The sequence below is a fragment of the Microcaecilia unicolor genome, chromosome 7 (assembly GCF_901765095.1).
Source record: "Microcaecilia unicolor chromosome 7, aMicUni1.1, whole genome shotgun sequence".
NCBI lineage: Eukaryota > Metazoa > Chordata > Amphibia > Gymnophiona > Siphonopidae > Microcaecilia > Microcaecilia unicolor.
This window is the reverse complement of record NC_044037.1, coordinates 242698251-242711359: the sequence shown is the minus strand read 5'-3', so window position 1 is coordinate 242711359 and position 13109 is coordinate 242698251. Positions and strand designations below refer to the sequence as shown.

At 40.5% G+C, this 13109-nt stretch overlaps 1 protein-coding gene across 1 annotated transcript in view; it reads right to left on the bottom strand.

The window, feature by feature from the left end:
• The window catches only part of LOC115475119 (lymphocyte antigen 75-like), a gene marked incomplete at its 5' end in the record, with an annotated part of 231824 nt that overhangs the window by 128338 nt on the left and 90377 nt on the right, over positions 1 to 13109 (bottom strand). The window contains 3 exon segments of the mRNA XM_030210860.1: positions 5056 to 5224; positions 6831 to 7048; positions 9476 to 9605. Coding sequence (XP_030066720.1) covers positions 5056 to 5224; positions 6831 to 7048; positions 9476 to 9605 — 517 coding nt within the window.

The following is a 13109-nucleotide window of genomic DNA, read 5'->3' as shown; positions in this document are numbered from 1 at the left end:
ATTCAATAACTTATTATTTTTATTTATATGATGGGTATGTGTAAAGTTCAGATCCGTTTAACAAATTCAATATTTTTTTTTTTTAGTACATCAACAATCCAACAGATCAACTTCTCCTACGTTTTATCAGATAAGTATAATTTGATCTTAGCAAAATTCATTAACTAAATATGCATTTAATCTTAAAGTTTTGTCTAAACATTCCCCTCTTCTATAAGAATTGATTCTTTATTATTATTTCTTTTTCAGGTCCCTCATCCATCAAGCAGGTAAGTATAGTTTGTGTTTTTTCTCCCTTTTCTTCTTATAGGTATATCATGGCTCACATCACCAAATCGCAAAGACAAATTAGATAAGTATATTTTACTAATCTAACAAAATTTTCTTCTCTAATATATATAACACAACAGTACAGTATTTCTTAAATTCTCAACAACTGTAAGAGCTGATTCTTTGTTTTGTGTTTTCTTTTGCAGGAACTTCTTCAAGGAAAAATAAGGTAAGTATTATAAGTCAATGTTTTTAAACAGGGCCTGGTTGATTCTGGCTGATATATTAAAGGATACTCCTCTCCAGCACTTTTGTATGAATCTCTCTCTCTTTTATTGTTGGGTACCGGTACCGTGCTGTTTTTCTTTTCAAGATGATAGCGGGTATACTGCAGGCAGGAACTGGAACTCCTCCGAAGGACCTACTACTCTAAGCTGTAACCAACTTAATAAGAAAAACCTTAAACCTTTTCTATCCAGTCCACTCATATTAATATGCAGTGGCTCATTATAATTATTCCTTTCCCTATCTAGCTGTTCCCAGGTAAAATAAAATATGATTGAACATCCCTATCTAAACCCTCCCAAACCAATAAATCCCCCAAAATGTATCACAATTTAATATAAGCACTAGGATTATTAAATCCTATGTGTTGATTTTTTTTTTTTTCTTTCTCTGCAGCAGGTCACCGCTCTTTCAGAGACAGGGGTATTATAATCATGAGACTTTTTTTCCCCTCTTCCTTAAATTGATGAAGCTCACAATTACTGGGGTGATTATTTAGTTAAACCTTGTCACAAGGCAGATAACCCCTCACAGAAGTATTTTGAAACTCACACCAGTTCCTTACAAGTTCACTTCTATTAGTGAGCCAGACTGGTACTGCGCCCAAATATTTTATTTATCAAAGACACTTCTAACATATGAAGTTAAATTAAGATTCAGGCAACAGCTTTCCCATCCAAACCAAAATCACTTGCCTAAAGCCTCCTGACAACACGCGAGTGGCTTTTAAAATTAAGTTTTCCCACTGCAGACACACACCAATATTTTTAATTGATTACCCAAACCTCTCAAAACTCAATTTAAATGTATTTCTTGGCTGAACTGCGCAGAGACCACTTTTACAGGTCTGCACAGCCTTTAGCTTACCTCCCAACTGCCACACAAGCCGTTTAGAACTTAAGTATGTCATATATGGCACAAGCCCAGCATGAGCCCCTGCACTAACCTAACACTTTGCAATCCCCTATAAACATACACTTTACATTAAATTATGACATTTTCAGCAATATACAGCACTTTACACATATTTGAATACATTTTCCTTACCTCATTTAGCATTTAACTGTGTTTATTTTTAAGTTTTCTTCTGCACGCGCCTGCTGCACTGCCTGGCACAAGCCAGCATCTGGCTCGTGCCATCAGCTGCTTCTCTCCCTCCTCGTGGCTTCCCCTCAGCGCGTGCCACCCAACAGCACGCCCGCCAACACATTTAGAAAATAAAAAACACCGGAGAAGTGCACCGGAGCACTTCCCCCTTCTTACTCTGTTCCATGCTGGGTTCCCCACCCCGGAGCTCACCCTCAGAGGCATCCCAGGTAAAATAATTTAACCCTATATGGGTTACATTAAGGTTGATTTTATCATAGTTACATAAGTACATAAGTATTGCCACATTGGGACAGACCAAAGGTCTATCAAGCCCAGCATTCTGTTTCCAATAGTGGCCAATCAAGGTCACAAATACCTGGCAAGATCCCAAGTTTGGGACTGAAGCAACTGAACTATCTGTGATGTAGCTTGAATAGCTTCATGATGTGAGCTGGCTCATACCAACCAGTTATCTAGGTAGGAATGGACTGACTCTTTTCCACCAAATGATGGTTGCTATGACAACCGTAACTTTGGAAAATGTTCTCGGAGCCACAGCTAAGCCAAAAGGCATGTCTGGAACTGTAGATGCTGCCCTAAAATGGTGAAGCTTAAGACGTGCTAATGAGGAAGCCAAATAGAAATGTGCAGATAATTTCTGTAGATCAAGGAGACTCAAGTGCATACCCTTTTCTATCATTGATCATATATCTCCATTCTGAAATTAAGCATCTTCAGTGGTTTGCTGACTTCAATGACATCTAGAATGGGATGAAAGGAACCTTCCTTCTTTGAAATGACAAGTAGAACACTGGGCTGACAACTAGGGAAGCCTAGCACAAATCCTGCTGCTTCTTGTGATTCTGGGCAAGTCATTTAACCCTCCATTGCCTCAGGAACAAACTTAGACTGTTAGCTCTCCGATGACAGGGAAATATCCAATCTATATGAATGTAACTCATTTTGAGTTACTACTAAATAGGCATAAACTAAATATAAACATAGATGGAATACTTGTCTAAGTCTTTGCTTCCTCATGGGAACCACTACTACTGCTAATTCCAAACAGATTCTGAAGCATTGCTTGTACTTCAACTATTTTGGCTGCAGCATGACAAGGAGACAGCAAAAAGGAATTCGCGAGAGAATAGGAAAACAGCAGTTTGTAACCTTGACCTACTATACCCAAGGCCTACTGGTCTGACATTACTTGGGTCCATTCCTTAAAAACCTGGGAAGGCGGCTGCCTACTCGAAAGGTTGAGAAAGAGACCCACAGCCCATCATTGTGTTTGTCTAGAGGTGCCTCCCTTCCTGTCCATTCAAAAGGAAAAATGATGGGATGGAAACTAGGAACACTGAAAGGAACCAGAGAACCCCAGCCTACAAATGCTTCATAATATGGAATCTGGACCGGTTGGCAGATCCCCGATAGGCAGACAGGCCTGTCTTCAGGTAACTTTCAAGACTTCATCTCTCCCAAGTCTTTCACCATTTTTTCAAAATCTTCCCCAAATAACAACATGCATCAAAACAGCAGCCTGCTAAGACATGTCTGAGAGTTAGTATCAGCCAACCAGTTCTTGAGTCAAAAGAAGGCACCTGGCAGACACAACAACCAACATACTTCTAGCTGAAGTTAAGGTCATATAAGTCGTTCAGAAGACATCTACACTAAACTCATGTCCAGACGAACCAGATCAGCTGAAGTATGATCTGCTTCCTCCACAGAAAACTCTGATCATGCAGTACCCAGTAAAGACAAATTCTTGAGACAAATGCACTACAGACTGCCACCTGCACACCCAGAGCAGAAACCTCACAGGCCTGTTTCAGAATGGATTCAGCGTACGGTCCTGGACATCCTTAAGAAATGAGCTTCCTTCTACTGGAATGGCAGTCTTAAGTGCTGAAACCAACGCATCCATTTTGGATTTCCTAAGCTTGTCCTTCTCCTCTTGAGCCAAAGGATAAAGCTCTGCTCACTCTAAGCCCAGCTTTTGGCACAACCCACTCAGAAAAAAAAAATCAAAGCTTGAACAGCAAGATGAACAGGGAAAGGCAGCTTCCTAATGCCCTCTAAGATCCCCTGCCACAGGTACTGCTGGAGCTGGAAGATCCTCAATACCTGGAGCTTCCAGGATCTCTATAGTAACTATATTTAATTCCTTCTTAAGAAAGAGGTGGGCTACTGACGGTTCATCTCCCTCAGTAGGGAAAGTTCACCCTTCTCCAAAATGTCCACAGGGAAAGGGTTTATGAGACCCAATATTGATAGAAAACGTCTGTTTGGGAATCATAAGCCTCCTGAACATCCATACACTCCTTTTTGGCAGATGAAGTATCTACTGATGGGCCAAAAGTTGAAGGAAGGTGGCTTTCCTGAGTATTGTGTGTCCTCTTTGCAGTAGCAATACAAATTCAGGTGAAAAGGGCTCCCTTCCAGACAAGCTGCTGAGAAGTTTCAAGGAAAGCATGAGGAACCAACAAAACAGACAGCAGAATACCCCTGAGAGGGCTGTGGCAATAGAGCTTCCCCCAAACTTACAGATGGGCTCCTAGCATAGTCTGAACCCGAACACGATTCTCAATGACAAGCCCTGCAGGGACCTGATGCTCCTTAGTGACTCCTACACCTGAAGCAGTGCTTTATACACTCTACCGGTGGTTCCATCCTCTCACTTTGCAAGCCAAAAAACTTCTGTGGACAATTAGAGAAACAAATTATAATACCAGACTAAATGTCCTCAACGTTGCACCCAGCAAACAAGCACAGCTGTGATCAGATTCCCAAACTGCACCAGTTGCCGAATCTGAAGGCACTGCACCCTCGTCCCCAGAATGCTACACATGGCTCACCTCAGTCCAACTCCATGGGCTGTGCTGAGCTTGCTGCCTTTGCTGTTAAAGTGAGTCTCCGAAGGAATTAAATAAGTTTTAGCTGATTTAATTTTTAAATGGAAAAAGTAGGAGGCTGAAAATATTCACCGATAGCATGATAGCAGAAAGTTGTGCGGAGAGAATGGGAGAAGTTGTTCAACTCCTCTGATTATCCCCTAATTTGGACAAAAAAAAATTCTGATATCCCCTGTTTAACTGGTCTCCAGTTTTCTAACTAGGCCAGGAGCTGCCTCAGAGCAATCCATCTGCTGGAGACAGAGAAATCCTAAACACCTGAAGCTGTAGGGTGTCCTTATAGGGCAGGGCACACAATGTTTTGTTCTCTATGTCCATCTGCGGTCAACAGACACAACCCACAGGTTCAGAACTGGTAAGGATGATAAGGAAAACATTTTAAAGATATGTGTCACAGAAAAGAAAGTTTACTATAGAAATTTAAAATTCCAAAATCACAGAGCAAAAAATCAGTTACCTGCTTCTTTAAGTTGAAAAATGTGATCTGTAAACTTACTTCCTGGAGTGTAGCAAATAGCTCCTTGCTGTCTGGTCTCACAGTCGGATGTTTTCCAGAAGCCATCAGTATCCAAATACACACAGTCTCCCACTGGATATTTATCATCTTCAGACCAGCGACTAAAACGTACATGCTTTCCATCTGACCACTCGTAGTGTATTCCATCCTAGTGTTTCATTCAAGAGGATAGGTGAAGAGGGGAATTGTATCTCAATTAGCTCAACCAGGACTTTACCGCTTTTTAAACCTTCACTGAAATGGTTGTCTTAATGCACTGACATCCATCTTACAAATCTACTGCTTAAAAGCTTTCAAATATGGCATTTATGCAATGTTTCACTGAAGAAAATATAAAATTTATAATGGAAAATATGCTTCTAGCAAATAAAATTTTAATTAGTGGTGTTGATTAATCATTAACACTTGCAATTAACCCAAACATGTTACTGGCTACAAAAAAAAGAAAAACAAAGCATTAATACATTCTTTACAAGCTGATCACTGTGGGGATGCACTGAGCATCTACACCCGAAGACCTTTGGAAGAATCCGCCCTGAGAAACCCCAACCATATGCATGCCTCTCTCAAAAGCTCCCCTCCCCTGGAACATTCACCCCCTCCTCGGGTCTATCTGAAAGATGCCCTGGTGGTCTAGGGTAGGGTGGACAGCAGCAATCTCCAGTTGCTGCTGTCATTTTGAACTCAGAGTGGCACAACCTACTCTAGACCACTAGGGCATCTTTCAGGTAGGCCTTGGGGGGGGGGGGGTTGCTAGAAGGAATGTGGATACTCTGGGAAGGGGGGGGGCGGCTGTGGGAAGATGGTGGATGCTCGGGGGAGGGGCAGGAGGATGGTGGATGCTCTCGAGGGAGTGGGTCTTCAGGACCATGATTAAAAATGTGATTAACTGTGTTTAAAAATTTTTAAGCAACCAATTATTTTTATTAAAAAAATTTATATATCATCTAATTCCTAGGCAGTTTACAAGCGACCATACATAATAAAACAGATACAAACTGTACCCATAACATATAATCAAGAGCATCACAAATAATAAAAGTGTTCATTATTAAAACATCATAAAACAAATTGCTCCTGTGTCAACAAATAACCGAGTTTTCAAAAAAGTTTTTAAAAAGTGTCACAATCTTGTATAGGCAGATTTGTCCAGAAAGGGCATTCCAAGACTGACATAGGCCAAAGAGAAAAAGCGCAAGCTCGTGTATCAGCATACCAAACCTGCACCACAGAATCTAGGAATAATCGCATAGAATGCTCTTAAAACAGAGAAAACTTCTATTTTTAGTTGGCTTAGAAATTGATTTTCAAAAGGAAAACTCCATACAGGGTTTCCCTTTGAAAATATCACAGGCCACACTACTTATGAGGGACTTTTTAAACCACATATATTATAGGTGTAATGTATGCAGATTAAACAATGTAGGGGGATGAAATTCCTTCACATACTAAAGTGGACTCATCTCTGCCTCCTTACCTCATGGGCAAAGTACAGTGTAAACAGTTTAACCTGTTGAGAGGGGAGGGTAATTTTACCAGCAGGCCAACTCTAGTTGCCTACTTTTGGAAAACTGCCCTGAAAATAAACAGAATATATATTCTGGTTTAAGATCAGATTAAACAGATTGTAACCATAAGGACAGGAGACAAAGTATCCCTGTCACTTAATTACACTCCAGAAATGTTCTGTATTTCTTGAAGTTATACTGATTTATTCAGTTAGAGCAAAATGAAAGAAAAGAAAGCTGACTTACATCTTGGCTGGATAATCCAATCCACATTGGTCTAAGTAGTTTATTCACCTTCACGGAAAGGAAAGCCTGATGATACTGATCTGTGATGCTAACCAAATGCATTTCACTCTCGTTACACTTGGACAGAGCATCATACCAAGTCAGGTTGCTTTGGATTATTTTGTAATGGTAAGCTTGATAAGTTTCGATTTCAGGGCTGTCCTGTTTTGTCGTGTTGTCTATCAGCCAAAAAACAAGATGCTTAAGTTGCATGAACATGACAAAAATAAACCAAGGTTGAGAATTCTAGTATAAGGCAGAATTAAAATATAAATACATAGCTGTCAAATCATTTTGCGTAATCTTCCATATATTCCTACTGTAAAAAATATAAGACCACAGATTAAATGTTTTACCAGTTCTTTCCTTCAATTTTTGTCAAATTTTTTTCTCTTGGAGATAAGGAAAGGTAGCAAATATTAGGGCAGTCGAATAATATTAGTGGCGATGATTCTGAAGGAGATTTAATTGCGTTAGGACGGTCTCTCAAGACGCCTGGAGATCGAATATGGAATTGTTTTGAGCTGAAGAAACTGTGTGATACTAGATCACTAATTTCTAAGGGGCCCTTTTACTAAGCTGCAGGAAAAAGGGCCCTGCTAGTGGTGGGAGCTGTTTCTGTCGCTCACTGAGGTCCTTTTTACCATAGCAGGTAAAAAGTTTGAAAAAAAGACATGGCCTTGTAGCATGATTGCTCTTACTGCATGGCAATGCAGGGGAGAGAAGCACTTACTGCCACCCACTGAGGCAGTAAAGGCTCCCGCACTAACCCGGATGTCTTAGAACTCTAGTAAACAGAATTGAATTGTTGCAGAATACAGCGGTAAGGCTGATATTTTCAGTCTCTAGATATGCATCGGCTATTCCACTATTAATGAAGTTACACTGGCTTCCTGTGGAGGCCAGAGCTCAATTTAAACTTTGTGCTTTTATTTACAAAATCCTGACCGGTTTAGCACCTCTTTATCTTTGTGACTGGGCTAGTTTACTCTGTATCAGCTGTCCTTATAATACTCGTAATTTGACGCTTTTACATTTTCCATCTGTCAGACAACTCAAATTTAGATCCATATTTAACTCTTCTCTTTGGGGTCTTTTTACTAAGCTGCAGTAAAAAGTGTCCTATAGTAGTATAGGTATAGGTGTGTGCTTTGAGCACGCGCCGGGCCAGTTTTTACAGAGTTTGCAAAAAAGGGCTTTTTTTTTAAATGGGACGGGAAAAGGGCATGCAGTAAACCTGAAACCAGCGCGCGCCTAAAACCGACCTCAGCCCTTAACGCCGCCCATTGATCTAGTGTTAAGGGCTCACACGCTACACGTGCAGTGACTGGTTGGCGTGTGCCAACTGCAGATTACCACCGGAAACACCACTGCAGATTACCACCGGAAACACCACGCATGGGAGGAAATAAACAATCCAGGTGTTATAGGCACGCAGCAAATCTGAAATTACCGCCAGGGGGCATGGTAGCCTGGCAATAGTCTCATTTTCACGTGCACTGCATGCGCGTAGAGCCTATCGTGCATTTGTAAAAAGGGCCCATTTATTATCAGTCTGTTGTATTGTAGGCTTCTGCAGGCCTTCCAGAATGGAGCCACCATCTGCTGCCACCTTCACCAGAGCTTCTGTGATAAAATAAGGACCAGCCATTCTGAGGTGTTTATGGACCCTAGGTCCATCCCCACCTGGGCAAGACCATAAAGTCCACTCTGCAATTTGACTGCTTGGCTGTCCAGGCACAAGAAAGGAAATGAAACAGTAGAGGATCAAAGATCAGGCTACACATGCTGCTCTGCATCTCCAACTACAAAATCAAATTCTCAAAGATAGTTATTCTTTGTGTGTGTGGGGTGGGGAGAGGGGTGTAGCCTAGTGGCTAGAGAAGCAGGTTGCAAACCAGAGAAGCCAGGGCTCAAATCCCACCCTTCCCCACTGCAAGTTTGGGCAAGTCACTTCATTCTCTTTGCATCTCCAACTACAAAATCAAATTCTCAGAGACAGTATTCTATGAGTGAAAGAGTAGCCTTGTGATTAGTGTAGTGTCCTGAGAACCTCACTTCATTCTCTTTGCATCTCCAACTACAAAATCAAATTCTCAGAGACAGTATTCTATGAGTGAAAGAGTAGCCTTGTGATTAGTGTAGTGTCCTGAGAACCTGGGGAACTGGGTTCAATTCCCACTGTAGCTCCTTGTGACTCTGAGCAACTCACTTAATCCTCCATTGCCCAGTTCCAAAATGAGTACCTGTATATAACATATGAGCCGCTTTGACTGTAACCAGAGAGAGGAGGTATATCAAGTCCAATCCCCTTTTTCTCTCTCTTTATTGCCTCTGGTACAACTTAGATTGCAAAACTACTTGGGCAGGGACATAATTTGTGTATCTAACTTCCCTTGAACTTTGGTCTAGAAAACGTGAATAATACATTTAAAATCCAAATAAGATCACATGACTGTCAGTAAAAACGTATGTGGCTGGTCTACCTCCTCTGACTTTACATTTTATATTAACTCATGCAGACTAAAGTATGTTACAGTTGGCAAAGAAGAAGTTCCTAAAAAATGTATTCTATGAAGAAATGAGATAATTTATGTATACTCTACCTTGAAATTTCTGGCATATGCCAACATACTGTTCATCAGTACAAAAGGTGAAGTCCCATGTTCCAATGAAAGGAGATGTGGGATCATTGAGAATCAGTAGACACTGCTTATTATTTTCGTCATCAAACGGCTGGAAAACCAAGTATAACACAAATTATTTTACAAAACTATTTCTAATATCAGCAGAATTCACCTATTTTGAAGAATCGGACAAAGAATGTGATGTGAAACATTTCTATCATGACCCCTAGAACTAGGCTGAGGACCACTGATCCAGTTCATATCTGCCATTCTTTTAAGCCTTCACTACCCTGAGCTGGATGTTAGCTTACAGGTTGACAAACCAGTGGTTTTGGTTCCTGCCGAAACCAAACCTGTGGCCAAAATCTGTTGCTCAGTTTAGGCCGGGCAGCTTAGAGGTCGACAAACTAGTGGTTTTGGTTCCGGCTGAAACTGAACCTTTGGCCAAAATCTGCGGTTCGGTTTTGGCCAGGCAGCTTAGAGGTCGACAAACCAGTGGTTTTGGTTCCGGCTGAAACCGAGGAGTTAAAATAAAAAAAATTCTTCCCTAGAGTATAGCTTGACACTTCAGATGTATAGTGTGCAAAGGGATTTCCACAAAACTTACTGCAAATTTTTTCTGAAAACTAAAGAGAAAATCTGAACATAATTTTAAAGCACTACAGGATGTAGACATGATAAGTATTCACATACAACAAATAGTAAAACTTCAGGAGATAATATTCAAAAGACCAAGCTCATAAATGTAATTGCAACCACATGCACTTGGTAAATATCAATAATAAATAGATGTGCTCAGAAAAGTAATAATAAATGTGCTCAATATATGTGGAGGGGCATTTTCAATATGGCATCTAAGACAGATTTTGGACTTTTTGTGCTAAATGTTCCAAATCTGAGTAGGAAATAAGCCCATTTTCGAAAAAAAGAAAAACATCTTTTTTTTTTTTTTTTAAAATACAGTCTCGAACACAGTTTTGTGCTTTATACTTTTTTTTGGCCATTTTTGGAAAGCAAAAACATACAAGTGCAAAACATAAAGAATCAAGTCATTGGGATGTAGGGAGGCCAGTATTCTTAGTAGACTGGTTCCCACAGACATCCCAGAAGAGCAATGGGGCACCCTAGGGGACACTTATATAGACGTCATATAAATGCTTCCAGGTACACATCTCACCACTGCTCCCTTATTTTATCTGCTGAGCCCTCCAAAACCCACCACCCTCAACATCACTATAATAGCCCTTATGGGTGAAGGGGCACCTACATGTGGGTACAATAAGGCTTGGGTGAGTTTGCGGGGGGGGGGTCACAGTTTCCAAAACAAGTGTGACGGGTAGAGAGAGATAGGGGTCTGAATCTCCCACTCCGCAGTGTACTGCTCTGATCACTAGATTACTCCAGGGACCTGCATACTGCTCTAGTAGACCTGGCTATAACATTTGAGGCCAGTGAGTAATTTATTTTCACATTTTTGGGGGGTGGGAGTGGGTCACTGACCACTAGGGGAGTATTGGGGAATTATCCCTAATTCCCTCCAGTGGGTTATCTGGTCATTTAGGGCACCTTTTTGTGTCTTATTTGTTCTCAAAACAGGTCTACTATAAACTGTTTAGATTTTTGTCCTGGATGTTTTGTTCAGTCCCATTTTCGCTGTAAAACGTTCAATTGTTAGGTATGCCCTAGGCCCGCCCTAATCCTGCCTCTGCAACGTCCCAACACGCCCCCAACATTCTTCCTTGTGATAGGCCCGCCCTAATTCTGCCTCTGCAACGTCCCCAACATTCCTCCTTGTGATCTGGATGCATTGGAGACAGAATGCATAGATAAACGTTTGCAAAACTGGTTTTGAAAACACTGATTTGGATGTTTTGAGACGAAATCTGTTCAAATGATGCTTTATGACACTTTTAACATGTTTTTCTCTTTCAAAAATGAATTCCGCTGTGTCCTGGGTCAACACATGGATGGACTAACTTATTTTTTAATCATTTATAATTTATCCCATCGAGATTTGACGAGTACTGAGGAATCTCTATTACAAATGGGGAAGTCCTTTGTTCCGGTTGTACAATATGACACCTTGGAAGCAACAGGTCAACTTTTTCGGCTTTTAAAAGTTAGATTCTTTTTTCAAGATCAAAAAGACAGGGATTTTACATCTTTGGGTTTACTTTTGAAGTCATCCTGAATTCCCCCCCCCCCCCCCCCCCCCGGTCCAGTGGATGTGAATATTGCCACTTTTCAGCAGTTAGTTTTGAAAGAATAACAAAAAATCAACATTAAAAAAAAAAATATATGCTGCTTTACTATGGCACAATGTGATGCATTACGTTCATTACAGACTGATGTTTCCACTGTTATCAAGAAAGCGAATAAGGGTGGAAGCATCGTTATACAAGATCAGGAAGCCTACTGTCACAGTTGCTTGATTCTAGTTTTTATTTAATGATCCTACTGTAAAGATCCAGCAGATGGTGTGGAATATTCTACCTCAAGCTAATTATGGAGTAATTTCTGTAAAGAATTTCAATTTTTGCATTATCCTGTCCATTTATTTTTTACCTAAGACCACAAATCTTTAAGCTGACCCCCAGGATGTCCTTGGAGATTGACTCAATTCTGGAGCCATTATCTCAATTTGCGGACCAATACCTTCGACCTTTGGTGCCATCTATTAGTTCATATGTATGGGATTCAATGAATTTAATTCAACAATTAATCTACCATAGCTGGATACTCAACGGTTGATTCTAGTATCTATGGATGTTAAATGCATGTTACACACATATACCACAGGATGATGTAATAGCTGTTACTAAAGGCTATTTATTATTTTTGGATTGTCCATACAGCAGGTTGAGCTTTCAGTTCAGCTTTTAACTATTGTGTTAAAGAAGAATTAGTTTCGATTTGCAGAGGTTTTTCTCATGCAAATTAGAGGCATGGCTATAAAGGCTACCTGTGGCTCCCTCCATCGCATGCCTCTACATGGCCCAATTTGAGGAACGGTTTGTTTACAGTTCCTTATATTGGTCCAAGATTATTATTTGGAAGCAACTTATAAGAACATAAAAATAGCCATACTGGGTCAGACCAATGGTTCATCTAGCCCAGTAACTTGCTTCCAACAGTTGGCAATCTAGGTCACAAGCACTTAACAGAAACTCAAATAGTAGCAACATTCTATGCTACCAATTCCGGGACAAGCAGTGGCTTCCCCATGTCTGTCTCGATAGCAGATTATGGACTTTTCCTCCAGGAACTTGTCCAAGTCTATTTTAAACCCAGATACGCTATCCGCTGTTACTACATCCTCCGGCAAAGAGTTCCAGAGCTTAACTATTCGTTGAGTGAAAAAATATTTCCTACTATTTGTTTTAAAAGTATTTCCATGTAACTTCATTGAGTGTCCCTTTGTCTTTGTACTTTTTGAAAGAGTAAAAAATTGATTCACTTCTACTCATTCTACACCACTCAGGATTTTGTAGACCTCAATCATATCTCCTCTCAACTGTCTCTCTTCCTATACATAGATGGTGTTTGCCTGGAGTGATGAAGAATATGAGCTGAAAATGTTTTTGGAGCCAATTAACAACTGTGACCCAAATAG